This window comes from Mastigoproctus giganteus, chromosome 7 (assembly GCF_048544385.1).
Source record: "Mastigoproctus giganteus isolate SK-2022 chromosome 7, ASM4854438v1, whole genome shotgun sequence".
NCBI lineage: Eukaryota > Metazoa > Arthropoda > Arachnida > Uropygi > Thelyphonidae > Mastigoproctus > Mastigoproctus giganteus.
The window spans coordinates 186,317,882-186,344,682 of record NC_143581.1 but is presented as its reverse complement, the minus strand read 5'-3'; the positions used below and the strand labels follow the sequence as shown (position 1 = coordinate 186,344,682).

Here is a 26,801-nt window from a genome sequence, read left to right as displayed (position 1 = left end):
AACAAGAAACATGCCGACAGCAAGGTGGGATAAATAGCTAGTGGAGTAGGAATAAAAATACCTGAACTCCACGAAGGCAAAATTATAGTACAGTAAACCTTCACTAATCTGGAATAACTGGGTGGGAGAGGTCATCCAGATTAAGTGATAATCCAGATTAGTGAAGCAAAAGATAGCCCTAAAAGACGAAAAAAACTTAGAACACAAATAAATGAAATATTTAATGTATTTTAGTAGGTAGTGCTGATGAAAATAAATAAAAAATATCACTGTAGAGCCTTTATCTAAAAGTTATAAAAAGACAATACATTTATCCATCGACGGAGGGATAACTGTATTGTCTTTTTATACATTTATCAGGTGGCACTGGCGTCGCATGCCAACACCACTTGATCATTGCTGTGAATACCACTTAAATACAGATTCTTCCAGTAACACTTCTTTTGGCTTTTCTGATGTCTGTCTATTTGATACGCTGCTTTTATCACTCCCCACATCAAATTTTAAAGGAAATGTCTTTACAGATTCATTTTGTTTTTTAATATCTGACACAGCTCATTGGCAAATACCAAATTCTTCAGCAATTTTTTTTTTCTAGGAACACCATTTTCAAGTTTTTCTATCACTTTGAGCTTGTTAATGATATTAAAGTGAAGTGTTTTCTTTATTTCACTATTTAATTCTTTAGAACCCATAATTATATAAAATATGTTAACTTATGTACATATGTATATACGTATAGAGAAGTACGCAAATGAAGTGATATAAGCAATAACATCCGACTCAGAGTAAACAATAATAATGAACAACATGCAAGATGATATAACATATGTTCCCTCTCTCTCTGTGTGCAGTCAATCAGCACGCAGTGAGACTTACTCATCTGCCTTCCTAAATCCTGTGTATCTTTCAAAGTATTCAACTGTGCATAGAATTAGCGAGGGTTTACTGTAATATGTTTAGAAGTAGTTTCTCCTACATCCTCGGATTGCCCTAATAATTTCGGAGAAATAAGAACAAAGAGTACAGGACAGCTTAAAGTCTGATGCAAGATATAAGGTGAGGCTCGGGTAAGCCCGGGATTGCAAGCCCATTCCTATAGTAGGACCATGAGCTGAATTTACATCTCTTTTATATGAATTTAAGTGGTTTATGTATATATGTAATGCTATAATAAAAATTAAGATTTAAATAAAAATTGATATACATATAATTGATACACTATAGTTTGCTAGCCGATGAGTACAGGTTTTCCAGGCCATAATACACCAAGGAAGAAAAGTGTATCCTATATACATAATATACATAGCTCTAGAACCTATGAATCTGACACCGTAATTTTTAGTTGTTAAATTGGTGCAATGGGTTCTGGAAGGAGTTTTTTGAAGTTTATTATATTTATAGCTTTCCTAAAGTGGTATTTCAGACAGATGATAGGGAAATTATTATGGACAAGTTTATTTTGCAATGTTTTAATGTTTGCTACACAAGTTGTACTTTTATTGCAAATGGAAGCAATCCTGAGATATTCGGATAGAATGATATTTGCATGTACTGATTAAGATATGTTGGATTCCCAGTTTGTAAGGCAGACCACACTGAAGTTAAATGTATCTCTTTTGTTATATACACTTATATCTGTAGTATTGTGGAATATTTCTATTTTGAGATCCAAGTAATTTGCCATGGTATTTGAGATATTAGTTTTTACCAGTGTAAGTTCTTCTAGATATAGTCTGCTGTAATCCTAAATGAAATGTGGACAGTAAATACACACAGATCATATATGTATCTGAACATTAATAGGTTATCTGGAAATGTTTTTATCTGCCGCACATAGGTATAGGGTTGCAATTATACAGGATGCTGGACTTCCCGTAGGGGTGCTTTTCACTTACAGGTGTAATGAGGTTCTGTCGTATACATAATTATTAAAAATACATAAGTTGATTAGGGTATCCCCAGTAGGTTGATTCAAGGTTTATGGCATTGTTGTGTTCCATGTATAGTTTGTTGACAACTTCTTTTAAATTGTTGAGATTGATACTTGTGAATAAGCTATTAAAGTCAAATGTTTGTACAGGTAACACTCATATAACATAGTAATTAGGTTCTTATAAAATGTCATGTTTAAAAACATCAGTAATTTGGGTTTCTCTGCTTTTGCTTGATAAATCTTTGTGAATTTCATTGGATGGAACTAAGCATTTTTGAAGCTCCCTTTTGAACTTGGGCTCCTTTCATTCAAGAATTTGCATTCGAAAAATAAGATTCCAATTGCTCGCTAACTTTATGCTTTCCCATATGCTTTTAACTGTAAAATTTGGAAGTTTAGAATTTTCATCTGCACTATCATCCTCTGAATTGATTTGGTTTTACCTCCAATGCCATTTCCACCAAATCCGTTTGCCAGCCTCTTTTTCTACCAGTAATTCTTGAACGTCTTTAGTAATCATATCTTTTTTTATTTTTTTAGGAGCATCAGTGACTAAGGCCACGTTACTCTGTGTATATTGTTTATAAATTGCATGTGTCCTGAGGTCGATTTTCTGTTTTTCTGAATGAAAAACCCAAGTTTCCGGGAGAAAAACCATGCTACCCTCGCCCAACTAACTCAGCCACATTGCAAAAAATACCCATAAAAATTCTTCCCATCATCAACAGGATTCAAACTCAGTTCTTTTCCACCCAGTGTGGGGAGGAGGAGGGCGATTCTATCAATTGTGCTACCCACAAGGGCTTCGGTAGTCATATCAAAACCTTCCCCTCCTACCGACGTAGTAAGTTCTACTATTGCACTGATTTCATTTTCTGCCGGTTCAACCATATTTCCTGAATGAACTGACTCTGGCCATACATTTATCCACACACATTTAATGTTGACTGTTTTTCTTCTTTCAGCGATAAAGCTATGGTTCTGATACAGTCCACAATTGAAAAATGTTTCCATGCCTCCATCACTTCAATAGATTCAGAATCAATTTTTTCCAAAATCCATTGTAACGATTTTCTGATGTAATGAGTTTTAAAGGTGGATATAATGCCTTGATCTAATGGCTGAATGAAAGTTGTATTAACCTAGTACAACTGTGGTGGTAGGAATGTAACTTCAACATTTGGATGCCTTAAATCTTTTGGATGGCCTGGTGTTGCAATCCAATAGTAATAAAACTTTGAAATCTAGATTTTTCCACAAATTCAATAGCACAGAACATAACATGGGGATTTCCCAACAAAATAAATACAGTGATTTCTCAATATTTATTTATATTTTTTATTATTTATTTTTTTTTTTTGACTAGCGAGTCAACAGCAGGGATTCAAAAAGAGTGGAAATGTTGAAAATTACATCTAACATAATAGCAGGGTTTTTTCCAGCACAAAAGCTCAAAAATACCCTGTTATGCAAGGTTTACTGAAATTCTCTAACAGTGTTAGAGCGAAACTGTGTTATATAAGTACGTGTGTTGTGCAAGGATTTCTACAATTTATCAATCGTGTTAGAGCAAAACCATGTTGTAGAAGTACCGTGTTATACGGGGGTTGCCTGTATTTGTGTTATATTTTTTATTTTATTTGACTTTATTTATTTATTTTTTTGTTAGTTGTTGGCGCAGCGGCTTCTGTGGCCATAATGCACCTCCCAAAGTTTTAGCAATTTACTGTGATCCAAGCCCGAGGCGGGATTCGAACCCGCGATCTTTGGGTTGCCAGGCAGGCACTTTACCCACCTGGCTAGCCCGGTCGGCTATATTTTTTATAGCATTTATAATAGGTACGTTGTTATTTATGATAACACTTTTATTTATGCTATTTAGTATTGTTTTCAGTAATTTTTCTAGGATGTTACATGGAGCTTTAGTATAACTGTCTCTACATGATAATGTGAATCTGAATGCAATAGGTGATTTATGAAATTTAGGTATAAAATATCCATTTATATATTGTATATTAAATAACAGGTTTTTTTTTTCTTTCTTTCTTTCCAAGGTGATATACACTAGAGGACACAGTTACAGACTGAAAAAGAAAATTTGCTTTTAGTCAAAGAGTCATTAACTATTGGAAGAAATTTTCACTTAATCTTGTGAAGCAGAGAGCTTACACAAATTAAAAGAAGGGCTGAACAGATACCTGGACTTCCTTACATCAATTTGCTTTTATATACTAACAATCTCACAATATCAAGCACAATATTACTGTGCCTACCATTTTATGGTAGGCACAGAAACTGTACTGGAACTAGGGAACAATACCTTTTATTGATACCCTTTATTGATTGACAATTGAATTCCATCCATCGATTCAATTCTATCCATTACTTCACTCTTTTCTAGTATTCATAGTCATTTTACCAGCCCATAACAATCATTAAAGATGAAGGCAAAGATGTAAATAATCTTTAATGATTAAAGATTATCTAGGTATACTGCAGGTAAAGGTACTATCCACAATATACCCAGTCTTGTGACTTTTCAACCATATTCAACATTAGTTAATTTAATGACATTAGGTTAAAGCAATCCATATTGTAAGAGATAGGAATGACTTGTTTTAGGCAATAAACACTGGTACCAATTTTGAGTTTAGTTTTTCTATGAATGCCATAGAGAATAGAGAAACCAATTGTCAATACCTATTATTTTAACTATATTTTAGAATTATTCTTTATTAATTTAATTCTAAAATGTTTCAACTACTACAATTTGAATGTCTATTCAATAATTTCCCTACTTACTATAACAGAACTTACTCTGTGATCTGACTTGACTGCATAAGTTTCAAAAGAACTTCAATAGCAATCAATGGATTGTTTTCAACCAAATCAGGAAGCTGAAATAAAAAAATAAAAAAAAACCTGAAGAATTTTTTACTTATATTTACACAAAAAAAATCTTTAATAATAAATAAACTCAACCTCTCTTAAATGGATTACATGGCAAATAAGGCCTATTTAACTGTTTGTTAAACTTGAGTGAAATACACATAGCTGCTGAAGTTGCTAGAAAGTTATTAAAAAGTGCTGTACTATGGAATAAAACACATTAAATATTACATAATATTTTAAAATATAGTATTATATTTTACTACAGCTTTTCCATTAGCTGTGAGTTAAATTTGCTTTATTATGAAAATATTTTAAGTGATGGTAAATAACCATCACACAGAGGCAGTTATTACATCACTGAGTCCCATATGAACAAAAGCCTGGTTCAGTGAATGCAGTCCATTATTTGAAAAGTTTGTTAAACTGAGGATCATTAAAGTATATGAAATTATATAATAAAAAAATTATATTATATAATATAATAAAAATAAAGTATATGAGATCATTAAAGTTTACTGTATATGAAAAATCAAAAGAATTTTTCATGTGTATTTACACAAAAAATTTTTAATAATGTAACTTCTAAGTTTTGTTAAAGTTACTTTAATCTATAACAGTCTGAACTTTTTCTCTTAGCTTTTAATGCAGTAAATGAGGTGATCAGGTGTAACAAAATCAAACAATAACCCTTTTGTGAATGAGTTTTCTGAAAGTATGTAGGCACCAGCAGGTGAATTTAAATTTTTTTTTTTGCAAGACTGAAATTTTGTAAATATGAAATATTTGTATATTAATGCTTTAAAATATTAATTTTTCTTATTCTGACTTTATTGCCCAACTCTAGAGTAAAAATTATTATCAAAATAAAATAAATTTTTTTAAAAATATTTTTTAAAAAATTCATTACAAAATTATAAATTATACCTATAGGGTACATGCTAAAAATGTGTGTTGCCATGCGATGGATAAAGGTATCAACCGTAGATTCCCACTAAATACATTCAATTTGTACAGACTATCAATACAGTACCATAATGCATATTATATCTCATCACTGTTATCCAAATTTCATACACCAAGTGGGTGAAAATGTTCTTCTGGAAGATTAGCTTTCCATTCACTACTCTCCTCCATGTTTATCATATTTCTTATCAAATTTGTGAGCCAAGAGAGCAAGTTCTTTCTCTAATGCTTGCTTAATGACATCTATCCACTTTTCTCTTGGTCTGTTTTTATGCCTTTCTGTCATGAAGTTCTCTCAGCAAAGCATTTAGGAAGCCAGGATTGCTCATGATATTATTGCAAGAATAATATGTAGGGAGCTGCACAGCATCAGATTTTAGAGAAGAGTTGCAGCACCCAAAGAAACATCTCAGCAATGCCAGCACTGAATTGCCTGGTGCACAACCTGTTGCATTTGGTCCTTGGAACAACTGAAATCTGTGTTATGAAGTCATGACTAGCAGTACATGGTTTTCCAATCAATCCCATGGCCATGCTTCGGTTTGGCAGATACCCTGAGAACATTATTTATGAGAGGGTACCATTCCAACTGTAAAGTTTGGTGGGTGTGTTGTTGCCACCTGGGATTTTTTTTTATGGTTTGATCTTTAATATTAGTTTTATAAACTTTAAGTTCTTTATTAATCATTACTGTTTTCTAAACTGAGAGAAGCTATTCCTGGGTAATAAGTTGGCTAACTGAACAATTATGGCAAACTACTCTTGAATGTTTATGTTTATTATTGCTGTATTATTTAACAAAATTAAGAAGAAATTCACTGAATTTTTTTTAAAATTCCAACTAACTATATTAAGGTCTGAGCACTAATCCCAGCAGGATTCCTACTTGCTACTATAATCTACTCTGCAGAATCTCATTTATGACCACCCCATCCCCTATCCTTAACCAACCTCAAATTCACTAACTGATCATCCCTTATTATCTTGACTTTAACTTACACAACAACTACTCGAGAGGAACTATATCAAAGCATTTCTAAAATCCCAATATATAATATCGAAGTTGTTTCCTGCATCTGACTTCCTTTAACTCCTTTTTTATAAACATTACCAGATTTGTCAGGTAATATCTTCCCTTTGCCAAGCCATCCCAAAACCAATTTAAGGTGTCATTCTTCTTGAGATGGTCCTGTATTACATCTTCAACCACAGATTTCATAATTTTACCAACCACAAAAGTCAAACTCACTGATCTATAATTTTCCATGACTTCTTTGGTTTATCCCTTATGGAATAGGGGGCCATTGGCACTTCTCCAGGCCAAGGAAATAATCCCTGATATTAATGACAACATCATTAAAATTACTAACATTGGATGCTTTCAATTGCTGCCTTTTCAGTTTAACTAGATGCACGTAGTAACGGCAAATTACGTAAGAAAGCAAGCTTATATAGCATCAGTAAAAAAAAAAAAAAAAAAAAAAATGCAGTTCACCCATCTGTACCCTCCAAGAATTTGTCTTGTTCTCCCTTGAATTTATTCAACTCACCCATTTCTATAACAACAGAGGGAAGCCTGTTCCAACAATCAACCACCTGACAGCAAACTTCCACAAATCTATCTCACAGCCATCTTTCCTCAACTTGACTTTATGTCCCCTCATTTGTGTCGTCTCAGCAAGTGGAAGAATACCACTAACATTCAGCTTACTAAATCCATTCAAAGCTTTAAACACCTCAATCAGATCTTGTAGGTGCCTAATCTTGAGACACTGCAATTTGAAAACTGAAGCCTTTCTAGGTAACAGCACCCTTTTGTTCCTTTCATCAATCTGATTGCCCTTCTCTGCACCTGTTCCAGCAGATCTAAAGTCAGACCTCCTGTATACAATACTCAAAAGATGCAGCCCAACCACGGCCTTATACAAAGGGATAATCATCTCCTTATCATCCCTGCTAGCAAAGTTTCTGTATATCACTGACAAAAACCCATGAGCTGTCCCTGGCAGCATGTCTGCACTGCCCAAAGAATTTCATGTCTGACTGCACAATTACCCCCATGTTTTTTTTCATTCTCTCCTACCCATGTGCAGTATCTTGCATTTCTTAATGTTAAACTTCAACTGCCATTTCTCAGCCCATCGATCCAATTTTCCTAGATCTTGTTACAGTAGCTCACCCTGATGACTGTCATTAACCACCCTGCCAACCTTTGTATCATCTGCAAACTTACACATTAAGCCTGATATACTTTCATCAATATCACTGATAAATATTGAAAACAACAATGGACCCAGCACTGAATCCTGGGGGACTCCACTAATAACATTAGTCCACAAAGAGCAGTATCCACTGATTACCATCTCTGTCTTCTCCCACTCAACCATCCTTTTATCCATAGCAATAACTTGCTTGCCCTTGCCATATTGCTCCAGTTTGTACAGTAGTCTTTTAAATGCAACAGTATCAAAAGCCTTCCTAAAATCCAAGTATACGATATCCAAATTACTTTGTTCATTCAGCTTTGTTCATTCAGTTCCTTGGTCATTGCATCATAGTAACCTATCAGGCCGGTTAGACAAGACCACCCCCTGACAAATCCAACGTGATTGCAGTGTAATTGCATGCCTGTCAAGATGGTCCTTCATTACTTCTTTAATCAGTGATTCCATTATCTTCCATGGAACTATCCATGCTTTTTTATACGGTGAACATGAGTAATTACAGGCCTGTAATTACTCATGTCCACCGTACACTATCCACCATGTTCTCTCAGCAACTTTTCAGATAGCCACTTCCCTGATATCGTTAAGTCACTTATTTTACAATAATTTAACTCAATTTCACTATTCCCATCATGGTATCAACGTGATTTCAATTGTAAGATCAATGCAAAATACCTGTTAAACTTGGCAACCATTTTGGTTGGATTGTCAAGTACACCGCCATTTTAATCTCATAAGAGTGGTGGTGGGGGAGGATCTGATTTACCAAACTTACTCTACTTTTCTGCATTAATATTCAGCAGAAATCTTTTCTCACATTCTTAGCTCTCTACATCTGAAATTTTTCACACAATATTTTCATGTCTTATCCCATCAGTGGTTTTATTACATATTTGCTTATAGTTATTGCATGAAGCAGTGTCATGTGATAGCATGTAACTATCCATGCATCAATTAATCTTACAGGTCTCTTGTCATCCATTCTGCCATTTCTTTTGTGGTGCTTCAAAATTGGAATGAATGTCTAGGCCTCCAGGATAAGTCCCTTAAAATATTTCATTATTAAAGGGATTTATCCTTCTCATAATTCATTAATAACAAATAACATATTGTAACAATTTCAGTTAATACCACAGTCCCTCTTCCTGCAATTAAAACACTGAACTTCCTCTGGTTCATACCCATTTTATGATATTATGATCACTCCTTGCTGTCAGTTCCTGAACTTTCATAATTTGATACTATTGGGATCCCTGGTAAGAACTAGATCAAGGATAGTCTACTCCCTGTACTTTTTCTCTAATATACTGAAATAAGACATAGTAAAGTCTAGGACAAAAGCCTCAAAATAAGAAAGCTATACAAAACCACTGTACATGTCAGGCATAACCTCTTTCTGTATATAGCTATGAGAAAACTGGGTTTTCTACTTAATGCACTGATCTCATATTGTGAAAGCACTTTACCACAAGTTGCCTTCGTATTGCACCACTCTAAGAGAGACAAGTATACATTGCCTTTTATTAACTATATAGTGCCGACCGGGCTAGCCGGGTAGGTAAAGTGCCTGCCTGGCAACCCAAAGGTCGCGGGTTCGATTCCCGCCTCGGGCTGGATATCACGATGGTGCCGAACCAACCGGTTAGTTGGATATCCCGGCCACGATACACGAAGGAAGCAAGAAAAAACTGGTTCCTTCTTGTATTGATCACATCATACAAAATAAATAAATAAAAACTATATAGTATCGGTGTAAATACACCATAGTTAACCCATAAATTTGAACTACGTAAGTAGCGTAGAAGGCATCGTTTTAATTGTATCTCATATTGTGGTTGCCTTCACAACGAGATAGCAGTATTGCACTACTTCAAATAAATAATGCTTCTCTAGTAGAGAGACTATTGAAATAAGTAACAGTAACCGGGATGGCATGTTGTATTACCAGGGTACCTGCCCGCCCACTGATGATGAAGCCCAATAGCTTCGAAACAATCGTCTGGGTGGTGGTATCCTCTGAAAATAAATAACAATAGACTTCTCTACTAGAGAAGCGTTATTTATTTGAAGTAGTGCAATACCACTATCTCATTGTGAAGGAAACCCCAATATGAGATACAATTAAAACGATGCCTGCTATGCTACTTACGTAGTTCAAATTTATGGGTTAACTATGGTGTATTTACACCGATACTATATAGTTAATTACCAAAACCCATAAGAATTATGCCTTGTGCATTTCATTTTCAAATTTGTTTTTATTTAAAGCGTATGTCTCTACCCAGGTCAACTGACTCCAATCAGTCAATCTGAATAGTGGCATGTACTTTGGTCAATCTGATAACCCAGGTTTTGACTCTGACTGAGTTCTCATTGGTGGACAGGTAGGCAATGTCAAGACCTGAGCAACCCAGTGACAAGACATTCACAATATGTGAGATGCAAGATGGTACAGTAAGTACACTTTAAATAAAAAAGCAATATACTACTCCATTGGAGCAGTGCCTTTTAATAACAATGCAATACCAAGGCAACTCGTGGTGGTGGAGTGCCTCCACAATGAGATCAATCCACTAAGCAGCAAATTCAGTTTGCTCTTAGCTATGTACAATGACTTTATATAGCTCTCATAGCTTGAGGCTTTTGCTCTAGATTTAACTAGGTCTACCTTACATCTGCACTATCACTCATCTCACGTATTGTGAATATATCTTGTCACCGGACTACTCAGGTCTTCACAATGCCAAACAGCCAGCTGATGAGACTCCAATCAGAGATAAAACTAAAGTCTGGGTAGACTTGTCAGTCTGGAGATAAATTGAGGTTTTGAATTGGAGTTTTGAGTTTGATTAAAATAAATGCAAAAAAGTTGAAACACAGATCCAAGTAGTGACATACGCTTTAAATAAAAAGCAATACACTTCTCCATTAGAGCAGTGACTTTTATTTAGAGTAGTGCAATACCAAGGCAACTTGTAGTGAAGTGCCTCCACAATATGAGATCAATGTACTAAGTGGCACACCTAATTTGCTCATAGCTAGATACAGAAAGAGGCTATGCCCAACGTATACATATTGAAATAAGTAACAGTAACCTAGTTGATTCACAAAACTACTTCTGCTAAATGTACTAGGTGTCCAAGAAATCCGATCTATGAGGAAATAAAAATCTAAAGAGATTTTTATTGTACTGTTCAAAATTGTTTCATGTGTAACATATGCCTGATATCATTTTTCCTTTACCACTAGTCATCTCTCACCATTACAGACTCAACAGCCATCTGGACTGGATCAGGCCTTGGAAATCATTTTGTCCTTTTCAAGCAATGTCTATAAGTAGCAGCCCTATCTCATTTCTGTGCTCCCTCCTATCTCTCACCTGAACACACCATACTCACTGTAATGAAATTTGTCATCCATTAGCATTAGCATTAGTAGAGGCATTTGATGCAAGAAAGCAAGCTTATGCAGCATCAGCCAAAAAAAAAAAAAAAAAAAACCCACTTCCACTTCACCCCTCTGTTCATTCAAAATACCTGTCCAGCTGAGCCTTAAACTTATTTAGGCTATCAACCTCCACTACAAGGGATGGAAGTCTGTTCCACCAACCAACCACCCGCTGGCTAAAGGCAAATTTCCGCACGTCTATCCTACATCTGTCTTTCCTCAATTTGAATTTATTCCCTCTCAGGTGATTATTCTGAGCTAGAGGAAGAATCCCATCAGCATTGAGCATGCTCAAACCATTCAAGGCTTTATACACCTCTATCAGATCACCTCGCTGGTGCCTAGTCTCCAGACACTGTAATTTGCAAAACTTAAGCCTTTCTTCGTAAGAGCACCCCTTTGTTCCATTCACTAATCTTGTTGCCCTTCTCTGTACTCGTTCCAGCAGCTCTACATCCTCCTGAAATGAGGCATCCAGACCTGTATACAGAACTCTAGGTGTGGCCTGACCATTGCCTTATACAAGGGAATAATCACCTCCTTATCCCTGCTGGAAAAATTCCTGTATATCATTGACAATGCTCCATGAGCTACTCTTGCAGCCCGTCTGCACTGCTCAGAGAACTTCATATCTGCCTGCACAACCACCCCCAAGTCCCTTTCATTCTCTACCACTGTCAGTGTAGTACCACAGAGTTGATACGTTGCTTTGGGGTTGCTGTTTCCCATGTGTAGTACTTTACATTTGTCAATGTTAAACTTCATTTGCCACCTCTCAGCCCATCTGCTCAACCTTTCCAGATCCTGTAGCAGCAGCATAGTGCCAGTAGTGTCCTTGACAACCCTGCCAACCTTTGTATCGTCTGCAAACTTGGACATTAAGCTTGATATACCATCATCAATATCATTTATAAATACAGAAAACAATAATGGACCCAACACTGAGCCCTGAGGGACTCCACTAATAACATTAGTCCACGTTGAGCAGTGTCCATTGATTACCACTCTCTGTCTTCTCCCCCTCAACCACCCCTTTATCCATAGCAGCAATTTGCCTCCAATGTCACACTGCTCCAATTTGTGTAGCAATCTTCCATGTGCAACAGTATCAAAAGCCTTTCTAAGATCCAAGTATATAATATCAAAGCTATTCCCTGCATCCAGTTCTTTTGTGACTGCATCATAGTATCCAATCAAATTGGTCAGGCAAGACTTCCCCTTAACAAAACCATGCTGTGTCCGAGCTATAACTGAAGTCTTGTCTAAATGATCCTGCAGTGCTTCTTTAACCAGTGCCTCCATTAATTTTCCTGGAACAGAAGTTAAGCTCACAGGTCTATAATTACTTGTGTCAGCCTTTGATCCTCCAGATCTCAAGATGCACTACATTTCAGTTATTTCTACAATATCAGTGTTATACTTGATCTGATCAGAAGTTCTGGTTTATTAACAGTCCTAAGAATCATAAACACATGAAGTTTGTATTTTTGTATTTTTTTTTACTTTTACTACCCCAATATATCCTTGATTAATCCAAGACTTTCCCTGTGGCATACAACCGCTAAATATTATCATGTCTAATTCATTGGCTCTTTTCAAGTATAGGGAATTACGATGTATGACACAAATATTCTCAAGGAGGATTCAAATACAACCTTGGTAAATAACCTTAACCTGAGTCTTAGAAAGGACTTCCCTAAGCTTACCAACAGATACACTTGCACCTCTCCAATTCAATTGAATTCCATCCAAAATAAATTCCTTCTATTAACTAGGATGAGCTAAGATGAGAAAAACATCCTTCCCACCCATAAGCCTTGCATTAATCCATAAAGCTTTCATCACATAGTTTATCCTATCATGACTGGGCAAAACTACAGACAATGTTTTGGCCTATCCTATGGCTTTTCACTGTGACCTTATTTTCAAATTTCATTTATCACATCTGAAATTTCATTTAGGTTATCTTCTGAAATCATATCCTTCATGGTATATAGTTGAAAACTGAAGTACCAGTATAGCACTTCAGTTTTCAACTATCTAGACTGAAGGATAAAAAGGATATACAGTACACTATTTTCATGAACTATAATTTAACAGAATTCAGAAATAAAGGACACCATACACTGACCTAAACTTTTCATTTGCATGAGACCCACCCAGGGAGTTAACTACCCCATCTGATGGTATTTGCCATCAGTTAAAATATTTTTACAACATGGCAGAAACCAGGGAAAAGGAAAGTCCCAGGAATTTTCTTATCATCACCTTCTATCAGTATGCTGAGCATACCACACATTAATAGAGTGTGCATGAACCTTCGGTGAGGATATTGGAAAGCACTCCAGACTTGAAATAAGCTTTAGTTGGGTTCCACTGTCACTATACAACAAAGTGCAGTAAAATACAGTAATACAATACTTAATGGTGTTTATTTCACAGTACTTTTTTGTAACACTCTAGCAACTTGGGAGATTACATGTTAATTACCAGAAAAATTGACACTAATGTTATTTCATTAAATTTTTCCTTAAATTGTCCAAAAAAAAAAAAAAAAGTCAAATGTACATCAAATGATGAGCATACAGGTTTTTTTTTTGGGGGGGGGGGGGGGGGCAAGATAGTTTTACAGAGTCGGATGTCTTCAACTAGAAAACATCCAAATCTGTATTGGGACCTACAACCTGTTTTAACTTGAGTATCAAAAATCAAATAAACACAACTGTGCCAACATTTATTTTTTTTTTCTTGGGCAAATATTACTTGTTTTATTTCCTCTTGTGTACAATGTCACAACAGTAATGCATATACTAAAGGCTGGGAACTACTCTAGTCCTTCTGAGATGGCCTAAATTTTAATTTTTGTTAAAGAGGCTGAATTTATGTTCTAAAATCATGTTTATTTATTCTCTCTCCCCTCCTCCCAATACACTCACAACATTTCTTACCTTTGTGGGTGTAAGTCCAATATGATAAACAAGTTTTGGATCCTGTGATAGTTCTGATAATAGTTGCCGCTGCTGTTGTAATGAAAGAGAGCCTTTAAATGCTTTGGCCATTAATCGCTTAGCTTCTACCCCAGCAGTATTACTTGCACACATAGAAGTATCCCATGATATCCTGTGTTTACCTGGTTCTGTAGGGTTCATCCAGACTAACTTATTAAATAAAATTAATTCCCTCATGTAAATGATTAATTGTAAGAATGAACATTGAAATATTAACTTACTGATTTAATTAACAGATTTGTATATCACTTGGTATGCCTATATAAAATATTCAATTCAATAATAAATAATGAAAAAATACAAAGAAAACAGTACTTAAAAAATTATACTCAAAAGAATAAAAACTACATAGTGTTTAATATTACTAATATAAGATGATTTGCAGGAGCAAAGGTTGATGACGTTTTAGAGCAGATATCATCTTTTAAGGGCACAAAGGGTGATATTGTTGTACACATTGGCACTAATGATATTAAGAGTAGGAGACCAGCAGAATTACTTAACAAGTACAGGTCACTGTTGAAAAAAAAGCCATGAATTAGGGTTGAATTTGAAAGTGTCTGCAATTCTGCCCTGGAAAGATTGTGCAAGGCTCAAGGGGAAGAATTTTTTTCAGCCTGGACTGTACTTGTTAACAGGAGAGACTGCTTCTACAGGGATGGGATAAACTTAAATAGAAAGGGTACAAGAATATTTGCTGATGCTATCAAGGCAGTGTTAGGTGGGTCGGGAAACTGCTAGCTTCGGGGGATACAAGGACTAATAGTAGCCACTGGCAGAGGTGAAAGTGATTCTTGCACTGCTTCTATTGGAATGAGCAGCAGCGTGGAAAACAGGATGCAGGGTATTTCAGAGACTGCTGGGAATCATTGCGGTACAAGTAAACACATGGGTTGTGTTAGGATAGCTAAGAAAAGGAACAGGTGCATGTATACTTGCATGTACACCAATGCTAGGAGTTTGGTAAATAAATTTGATGAATTTGAGGTATTGCTCAGAACATCAAAAGCAGATATTGTTGGTATATCAGAGACGTGGTGTCACACAGATATAATGAATGCAGAACTTTATTGAATTTGGGGAGTACAATGTGTACAGGAAGGATAGACAAGATAGGAAGGGAGGAGGGGTTATACTATTAGTTAAGAAACACATAAAATCCAAGGAAATGAAGCCAGTGGACAGTGCAGTGTCGAGTCAGTTTGGTGTGACATAAGCATTGGGAGATCAAAATTGAGAATAGGAGTGTGTTATAGGCCTAATGACTCTGATGAGTATAATAAGGAACTGTACAGGGAAATAGAGTGGGCCAGTAAATCAGAGAGTCTTATAATGGGAGATTTTAATTTCCTAGATATTGACTGGAATTTGTGAGTTGGTCACTCACACACTAGCAAGGCTTTTGTGGATTTATTGACATTAATTAGCATGTTCAGGAGGCAACTATAAGGTGTAATACTCTTGATCTGATTATCAGTAGTGATTCTTCATGCATTAAGAAACTGCAGAAAAGAAACCACTAGGTGGCAGTGATCACAGTGTGCTGAAGTGGGATTTACTCAAAGAGGTAACTACCATCAGGGGTAAAGGGAAGGGTTTTTTGCTTTCGTAAAGGTGACTACAGTGGTCTGAGACAGTATTTAAATTCTATATGGTGGGACCAACTGATGATTTTACCAACAGCAAATTCAAAATGGGAAGCGTTCAAAGAATTTATCTTGAAAGCTACTAGGCTTTGCATACCAACTAAGAAATATTGTTCAATGTTTAGGCCTAAATGGATGTCAGATGAACTAATGAGACAAGTTGTTATTAGCATTAGCATTAGTAGAGGCATATGATGCAAGAAAGCAAGCTTATTCAGCATCAGCCAAAAAAAAAAAAAAAAACACTACTCCCATTTCACCCCTCCGTTCGTTCGAAATACCTGTCCAGCTGAGCCTTAAATTTATTTAAGCTATCAACTTCAACAACAAGCGATGGGAGTCTATTCCACAAACCAACTGCCCGCTGGCTAAAGGCAAATTTCCGCACATCTATCCGACATCCGTCCTTCCTCAATTTGAATTTATGCCCTCTCAGGTGATTATTCTGAGCAAGAGGAAGAATCCCATCGGCATTGAGCATGCTCAAGCCATTCAAAGCCTTATACACCTCTATCAGATAACCTCGCCGATGCCTAGTTTCCAGGCTCTGTAATTTGCAAAACTTAAGCCTTTCTTCGTAAGAGCAACCCTTTGTTCCATTCACTAATCTTGTTGCCCTTCTCTGTACTCGTTCGAGCAGCTCTACATCCTTCTTGAAATGAGGCCTCCAGACCTGTATACAGTACTCAAGGTGTGGCCTGACCAATGCCTTATACAAGGGAATAATCACATCCTTATCCCTGCTAGAAAAATTCCTGTATATCATTGACAAGACACCATGAGCTACTCTTGCAGCTCGTCTGCACTGCTCAGAGAACTTCATATCTGCCTGCACAATTACCCCCAGGTCCTTTTCATTCTCTACCACTGCCAGCGTAGTGCCACAGAGTTGATACGTTGATCTGGGGTTACTGTTTCCCATATGTAGTACTTTACATTTGTCAATGTTAAACTTCATTTGCCACCTCTCAGCCCATCTGCTCAACCTTTCCAGATCCTGTTGCAGCAGCATAGTATCAGTAGTGTCCTTAACAACCCTGCCAACCTTGGTATCATCTGCAAACTTGGACATTAAGCCTGATACACCATCATCAATATCATTTATAAATACAGAAAACAACAATGGACCCAACACTGAACCCTGAGGAACTCCACTAATAACATTAGTCCACGTTGAGCAGTGTCAAATGTTATGTTGTTATTATTTTGGTTTTTAGGAGCATTAGCAACTAAGGCCATATTGCTCCAGGAATATGCGGTGGTCATTCCCTGACCTTTCCACATCCTCCGTATTTGGTGGTGAAGGGCTCAAACAATGAGACAAGTGGCAGAGAAGAAAAATTCATGGAATACATATAAATTAATGGGTGACATGGAAGCCTATGATAGATATAAGCTGGTCTGTAACCAAGTCACAAAGGAGATTAGGCAGGCAAAGACAGATTATGAGAAATCCTTGGCAAAGGATACAAAGAAAAATAACAAAGAGTTCTTTACCTATGTAAACTCTAGAAGGAAAGGGATAATCAGATTGGTCCACAGGATATTGATGGTTCAACTGTTGATGATCCTGCTCAGGTGGCTAACAAACTAAATGAGTATTTTGCATCTACATTCGCCCAGGAGGAGTTATTCAGGTAGGGGAATGCCAGAGGTGAGTTAAACTCTGGCAGTGAGCTGGATGATTTTGTAATAACTGAGAGGAAAGTGGAGGAGAAATTGTTGAAGATAAACATAAAAAAGGCACACAGGGTGGATGGGATCTATCCAATTATATTAAAGGAGGCAGCAAAGGAAGTAAGCAAACCCTTAGCCATAATTATGAGAGCTTCTTTGGACTCAGGGGAGGTACCCATGTACTGGAGATGTGCAGATATGACCCAAATTTACAAAGGAGGATCAAAAGGCAACACAAGTAATTATAGACCTGTTAGTTTAACTTCTGTTCTAGGAAAATGAATGGAGGCACTGGTTAAAGAAGAACTGCAGAATCATCTAGATAAGACTTCAGTTATAGCTTGGACACAGCATGGTTTTGTTAAGGGAAAGCCTTGCCTGACCAATTTGAATGGATACTATGATGTGGTCACAAAGGAACTGGATGGAGGGAATAACTTTGATATCATATATTTGGATCTTAGAAAGGCTTTTGATACTGTTGCACATGGAAGACTGCTGCACAAATTGGAGCAGTGTGGCATTGGAGGCAAATTGCTACAATGGATAAAGGGATGGTTGAGCGGGAGAAGACAGAGTGGTAATCAATGGACACTGCTCATCGTAGACTAATGCTATTAGTGGAGTCCCTCAGGGTTCAGTATTGGGTCCATTGTTTTCTGTATTATAAATGATATTGATGATGGTATATCAAGCTTAATGTCCAAGTTTACAGATGATACGAAGGTTGGCAGGGGCACTAATGACAGTACGCTGCTGCAACAGGATCTAGAAAAGCTGAGCAGATGGGCTGAGAGGTGGCAAATGAAGTTTAACATTGACAAATGTAAAGTACTACATATGGGAAACAGCAACCCCAGAGTGACGTATCGACTCTGTGGTACTACACTGACACTGGTAGAGAACGAATGCTATTAGTGGAGTCCATCAGGGTTCAGTATTGTGATATTGATGATGGTATATCAAGCTTAATGTCCAAGTTTACAGATGATACGAAGGTTGGCAGGGGCACTAATGACAGTACGCTGCTGCAACAGGATCTAGAAAAGCTGAGCAGATGGGCTGAGAGGTGGCAAATGAAGTTTAACATTGACAAATGTAAAGTACTACATATGGGAAACAGCAACCCCAGAGTGACGTATCGACTCTGTGGTACTACACTGACACTGGTAGAGAACGAATGCTATTAGTGGAGTCCTTCAGGGTTCAGTATTGGGCCCATTGTTTTCTGTATTTATAAATGATATTGATGATGGTATATCAAGCTTAATGTCCAAGTTTGCAGATGATACGAAGGTTGGCAGGGGCACTAATGACAGTACGCTGCTGCAACTGGATCTAGAAAAGCTGAGCAGATGGGCTGAGAGGTGGCAAATGAAGTTTAACATTGACAAATGTAAAGTACTACATATGGGAAACAGCAACCCCAGAGTGACGATCAATTCTGTGGTACTACACTGACACTGGTAGAGAACGAAAAGGACCTGGAGGTAATTGTGCAGGCAGATATCATAGTGTCTTGTCAATGATATACAGGAATTTTTCTAGCAGGGATAAGGAGGTGATTATCCTCTTATATAAGGCAATGGTCAGGCCACACCTTGAGTACTGTATACAGGTCTGGAGGCCTCATTTTAAGAAGGATGTAGAGCTGTTGGAATGTGTACAGAGAAGGGCAACAAGATTACTGAATGGAACAAAGGGTTGCTCTTACAAAGAAAGGCTTAAATTTTGTAAATTACAGTGTCTGGAGACTAGGCACCTACGAGGTGATCTGATTGAGGTGTATAAAGTCTTGAATGGTTTGAGCATGCTCAATGCTGATGGAATTCTTCCTCTTGTTCAGAATAATAATTTGAGAGGGCATAAATTCCAATGAGGAAAGACAGATGTAGGATAGATGTGCGGAAATTTGCCTTTAGCCAACGGGTGGTTGGTTGGTGGAACAGACTTCCATCCTTGCCGACCGGGCTAGCCGGGTGGGTAAAGTGCCTACCTAGCAACCCAAAGGTCTTGGGTTCGAATCCCGCCTCAGGCTTGGATCAAAGTACTGCAAAAACCTTGGGAGGTGCATTATGGCCACAGAAGCCGATGCGCCAACAACTACCAAAAAAAAAAATACCATCTTTTGTTGTGGAAGTTGATAGCCTAAATAAATTTAAGGCTGAGCTGGACAGGTAGTTGGAACGAACGGAGGGGTGAAATGGGAGCGTTTTTTTTTTTTTTGGCTGATGCTGCATAAGCTTGCTTCTTACATCATATGCCTCTACTAATGCTAATGCAAGTCTTAAAAACTCAGCTAGTCTTTTTGCGATCAAATTTTTGTGTGCATCTTCTTCGTTTTTATCCTTTTTGTTATCTTCTTCACATTTTATAAACTATCTTCCACTGATAATTGTTCTCTATGAAACTGAAAGACTTCTGTGATATCTGCTGGTTCCAGTTCTTCAAATCCCTCTCCACTAATCATTTTGTCAATTCTCACTATCTCAACTACCTCCAGCATTTCAACTGTGGCTTCTTTGGTGCAGCTTTGTGGCCACAGCTTTTTTCACACTGCATTCACTGTTGAGGTCTTAACTTCACCCCAGACGAACTCAATATTTTTTACAGCATCAAGAATGTTATAATTCCGCCAATAATCTCAAACTGAAAGACTGCCTATTCCATCAGTAGCTTCTACCGATTGTAAAAAAAAATCTTCTTAGGTAATAAAGTTTAAAGGAAGCTATAACACCTTAGTCCATCAGCTGAATTAACGAACTTGTAGTATTCGCTGGAAGAAAGGTAACATTCACATTTGGATGCAGATTAGACAAATGTGCAGGATGAGCAAGATTTTGAATGCTATGTTCTTTTTCAGGCAATATCTTTTTGTTTTGACACAAATGCAATTTAAAAACCAATCCTCAAAGATTTTAGCTGTCATCCAGGCTTTTTTGCTCGATTTCCAATGAACTGGTAAGGCACTTTTTGATATTCCTTTAAAAGCACAAGGATTTTCTCAACGTATAAATTATTTTGTTTCGACACAAATGCAACTTAAAAACCAATCCTCAAAGATTTTAGCTGTCATCCAGGCTTTTTTGCTCGATTTCCAATGAACTGGTAAGGCACTTTTTGATATTCCTTTAAAAGCACAAGGATTTTCTCAACGTATAAATTAGAAGTGGTTAACACTTAAAATCACTCTCTGCATTGCCACATAAAAAAAGTGTTAACCTATCTTTAGCAGCTTTGAAACCTGGGTGGTTTTCTCTTCTTTTGAAATGAATGTTCGGCTTGGTATAGGCTTCCAAAATAAGCTGGTCTCATCAGCATTAAACACCTGGCTTGCTAGATAGCCCTCTGTCACAATAACATCCTTTAAAGTTTTCGGATACAAAGAAGCAGCTTCCGTATCTGCATTGGTGCTTCACCTGTTAATTTTAGATTGTGAAGAGTTTGATGTTTTTAAAAATTTTCAAAACAACCCTTACTGGCCTGAAAGACGTCTGCATTGGATGGACTGGCTTCTTCTTCTTCTTGTAACGGATTAAAAATTTGCAGACCTTTGGTGCGAATAATATCTGAACTAAGAGGCATTATTTTTTGATTAAGATCTTCTATCCAGAAAGAGAGTAATTCTTCAGTTTTCTCTATTAATGGATTTCTCACTTTTGTAGTGCTTTTGGCAGCCAAACATGTGGAAGAGATAACTGAACTTTTAATTTTCTTAGCATTTTCAATAATTCATTAAATGCTAGATTCATTTATGCTGCATTTCTTGGCCAATGTCACAACCTTTCTGCCATTTTAACTGCTTAATGATTTTTAATTTTTCCTCTAAATTTTTAATTTTTTTTTGTTGTAGCTTTCTTAATTTTAGGCACTAATTAAACACACACTTTATACAGACAAGAAATATTAAATCAGCAAAACCAATACTTACTGATTAAAGCACTTTACATTGCACGAACGAAAAAAAGATTCTGTCTGAACAGCTAACTTAGGATAACTGACGAAGGGGTTCCCGAATTAGGAAGTTGTTTCAAAAATAACTGGACAAACACACCACTGTTTATTGCTATGTTTAGTTATAAGAATCAGTTTTGAACGCATTTGTGATATTTTTCTAAAGCACATTTCTGGAGGTTGTGACCATAAAACAATATGCACCTTCCGGTTTACTGGGCTTTTCTGTTAGTGGAATCTATCATAAATGGGTGATAAACCCAATCTTATTGTATTTGCAATAATCCCGATGGCTGGAATTCCGTGAGATTTTACATTATTATGGTGAAATGTTTTCCCTTCAATCACATAAAAAACATAAATAAATTTTAAAAATCTGCTCTTCATTCCTATTTTTGAAGCTTCGTAAACAAAAAGCGTACATGTAGTGAAACTGCAGCACACTATCTAAAATTTTGGTAGTAAATACCTGACTGCACAACCGTGCAAATCGAGGGATGACTGTATTGCAAAATTAGAAAAAGATCAAGCATTGGTGTACGTCAAACAGAATTTAAAAAAAAAAAAAATTCCAGAAATAAAATCTGAAAAGTAGATCAAAATATAAGGCATATTTGTTTTCATCCTAAATTGTATGCCAAAACTTAATCACACCCACAGATGTTCCAAATTCTCTTTATGTACAACTCTGCTGTAAGCTTAATAGAGCAATTACCCTATTTATTGAATTAACTGTTACTTTCTTTTTTTTTTATCCAAGGATTGAAGTATCTTTTTACCATCCTCTGATATAGTATTTCCAAGAATGAGTGCATGAAAAAAAGGATGATAAAAAAAAATTGAGATGAATTTTATTACACAAAAACATATTTTTCATTATTAATGAAAAATATATAAATTTAAACCAATCAGATATTAATCTTCAATATATATATATATATTTGTTTCTGCTAGTCTACGGTGGCACCTCCGTAGCCAGGTGGGCATGAGCAGCAGTGTGTAGCACACGCTTCTTGATTAGACCGGGGTTCGAGCCCGTGACCACCAAATATGGAGGATGCGGAGAGGTCAGGGAATGACCACCGCATATCCCCGGAGCAATATGGCCTTAGTTGCTAATGCTCCTAAAAACCAAATAACAACAACAATAGCTAGTCTACAACAATCTCTAAAAATCAGCACTGAACTGAAACAAGGATAACATATAAACTCACAAGGAAAATAACGAACAATAAGTCAATGTCAGGTTAGAGCTGACATCTATGTTTGCCTCAAAAACACCTACCGACATCCAAAAATTATTTTTTAAGCAGAACAATCACTAGAGATAAATCCCGAATCCACCATTATGAACCAAGCGATAAAGCTCACAACAGAAGCATAGCACATATCTGCCTCCAAGAAGAATGCATCGTCCATGAAGCCAGCTGGCAAATATATGATCCATAGCTTTTTTAATATAAAAGGCATTATTTACACTCTTACTGTGGAAAAATGTTGCACTATGTCTGGACAATATTATAGTGAAATTCTGAATCAAGACAATGTAAGAGCGTACACACACACACACACACACACACACACACACACACACACACACACACACACACACACACACACACACACACAATTACTGAGGAAACACTACATAAAGTTAAGCAGCAAAACAGTTCCCATAAAAAGATTTTAGGCCAGATGATATTAGGATGGGGGGGGAACTCCAAGCTAGGAAGTCTCCAACAAAGAATATCAGAGTACCCATATGCAAATAGTTTGGACAGATGTAATGAGTGGTGGTTGAGGTAACTAATACTTCTGTCAAAAAAATAAGTACAGTGGATTCCGGTTATTTGGGCCACCGGTTAATCGGGGCAGCTGTTTATTTGGGGCAAATCTTAAAAAACAGAAACCAATCGAGAAAATAGCCAGGGTTTACTTTGCTTAATTGGGACAGCATGCCGTTTAATCGGGGCAGGAGACCGCAGCACCCTACGATTGTCTCCGACAGTACCACGTGGTTCGGTCGAAATTCTGGAGGTCACAACCATAAAACAATTAAAACAATTAGCAGGCTCCTGTTTATTGGGCTTTTCTGTTAGTAAAATCTATCATAAACGGACAGTAAACTCGATCTTACTGAATTTGCGATAATACCAACAGCTGGAATTCTGTGGGTTATTATGGCGAAATGTGTTTACACTTCCATGAAATCTTGAATCATATAAAAAAATTAATTTTCAGATCTTCTCTTCATTCCTATTTTTAAAGCTTTGTAACTCGTTACTCGGTTCTCACTTGCAAATTTGTGTGTGCCGTGTTCTTTGTTATTCATTGCTTATCTTTTTACTGTTTTAAATTTTAACCCCCACCCACAAATGTCAGTGAACAGAAATGTCAACTAGTTCGTATGTACATATTACAGTACATATTAATTCTTCCAATTTTCACATATCATTTAATTTTTTAATTGGTAAGGTAATAAAGGGTAAATTTATGCTTAATATATCTTTGCTTTTATAGCATGTGAATAATATTCATCCTATTTTCACTAATTAGAATCGCTGTTTAATAGAATTAAAATTCAATTCACAAACGTGATCACAATGACCGGTGCTTACTGCACATCATGTAGTGAACGGTACTTTACTATGGTGAGTCCATCGTAACTTGATTTGATTGTACAGTGAACCAATTGTAAAAAAAGGTGGGGGGTACATTGTATTTTTAACTATTTACGCGAAACTTCGGATAATTGGGGCAGCCACTTAATCGGGCCAAAATGCACTAGTCCCGATGTGTCCCAAATAACCAGAATGGACTGTATTAGTATTAACAATGGCTGCATGGTGCAAGCAAGCCTACGGCTTAGGCTGCACCAGAAAAAAAAAATAAATAAATAATAATAATAAGAAAATTAAAAAAATAATAATAATTAATAAGAGAAAAGGAAATAGACAACCAATGCATTTCCCTCCTCTCGTAAGTAATCCAGCTGACCATTGAATTTCCCCTAACAGTCAGCGTCTACCACCCATATAGGTAACTTATTCGGGTAATTTATAACTCATTGGCTAAAATACAAATTCCTGCAACCCAGTCTAAACATTTCCCCCCCCCCTGGTAACTTGAAATTACTGCCCCAAGTTCTAGAATCATTTATAACCGTGAAAATTTCATCCTCATTCATTTTACTTATACCTCTCAGAACCTTAAACACCTCATCAAGTCTCCTCTAAGGTGCCTAGTTTCAAGCTCTGCAACCCACATATTCAAAGTCTTTCCATATGGATGCCCTTTTGTCGATCTCACCAAGTGAGTTACCTATCTTTGGACCCTTTCAAGAAGCACGATGTCTTTCTTTAGGTGCAGTCTCCATTCATCGATAGGACACCATAGGCCTTCCTTGCAACCAATGCTTGAAGACCTTCATGTCTGACTGTATCGTAACAGTCAAATCCCTTTCCTCCACTACTGGCTAGTTCGACTCCACCAAGTGTATGTCATTTTGAGGTTACTGTTCCCCAAGTGTAATACCTTAACTTATACTTTGCTGGATTAAAAGCACAGCTAATTTTTCTGACCATCCCTGAAGTCTCTATAGGTCACTGTGAAGAAGCTCTGCTTGGCGGTGATCATTAACTACTCTACCAATCTTTACATCATCAGCAAATTTAGACATCACATCCTCTATCCCTTCATCAATGTCATTTATGAAAATCAAACACAACAGTGGTCCTAATACTGATCCTTGGGGAACCCCACTTCTTACATCAACCCAATCTGAGGAATAACCATTTATCACAACCGTCTGCCTCCTACCCTGAAGCCACCCAGCTATCCATCTAAGGATTTTTCCCTGTGATTCCAACCTGTTCCAGCTTATAAAGTAATCGCTCGTGTGGAACCGAGTCAAATGTTTTGCTGAAATCCAAATAAACAATGTCGAAATTAGACATTCAAGAATTACTGGTAGAAAAAGAGGCTGGCGAAGCAGATTAAGTGGAAATGGCATCGGTTGTAAACCAAATCAATTAAGAAGATGATAGCACAGATCAAAATTCTGAAGTTCCAAATTTTACACTAAAAAGCATATGGGAAGGCAGAATGCAGATCCTTCGTCTGAAAAGAGCACAAAGTTCAAAAGGGAGCTTCGAACATGCCTAGATCCATACCAAGAAATTTACAAAGATCTATCAAGCAAAGGCAAACAAACCCAGATTGCTGATTTTTTAAAGAGATCAGAAGATACACGAAATGTAGATGCAGCAGAAGGAAGTTCAGAAGGTGAAGATATTCTGCAACAGAGAAAACATTTTCATTTAATTGCACTTAGCAACGATGAAGAGGAAGAAAATTAAATGAAAGTACGTTATCTGACATATATGTACCATAGTTTGTAAGATATTGGTTCAGTTATTACTTTTTTTAATAAAAAGTAATTTTCCGATTTATAAAAATATGGTGTATTTTTGTTAGGTTTTGGAATGTAACCCCCCCTTTTTGTACTGGTTCTTAGTCCCATATAACACGGTTTTGCAAACAGAACATTTTATAGGAACCTAACTACCGTGTTATACAAGGGTTACCTGTAATTAGCAAGTGTAATTACAGCTTGGAATTCATAGCTAAAAGCAAACACTTACTTTTGGAATGAGGACTCAGAACAAAACTCTTAAATTTCATTGAAAATTTTTAATTTTAATAATATTCTATGTATATAAACTAACCTTAACACAAGTAAAAACCAATAAAAATATGTACCAAGCTATAAACAAAAATGAATCACTTGTGCTAATAGCCCAGAGTTCAATCACTGTATCGACAGAATTGAGCAGTTCATTTCACGTGCCTTTACTTTTACGCTACTCGTATACTGACCGCTTAAGAATGACTGTCTGTATGCATTATAGCATGTTGGGTGTTGTGCCACAACACATATGAATGTTACGGCACAGCACTTAGGTTACTGTTGAATGCTTATACATGTCAACACAGCAAATGTATTAAAGGGAGGAAGACTCAAATTTCTACATATTCAGGCAAGAGTAGTTAT

At 36.6% G+C, this 26,801-nt stretch overlaps 1 protein-coding gene across 1 annotated transcript in view; it reads right to left on the bottom strand.

The window, feature by feature from the left end:
• The window catches only part of Not11 (CCR4-NOT transcription complex subunit 11), a 103,475-nt gene that overhangs the window by 19,683 nt on the left and 56,991 nt on the right, over nt 1-26,801 (bottom strand). Inside the window, exons 8-9 of the mRNA XM_090377247.1 lie at nt 14,412-14,621; nt 4,754-4,833 (exon numbers count right to left, since the gene is read on the bottom strand). Coding sequence (XP_090233373.1) covers nt 4,754-4,833; nt 14,412-14,621 — 290 coding nt within the window. The remainder of the gene's footprint in view (nt 1-4,753; nt 4,834-14,411; nt 14,622-26,801) is intronic.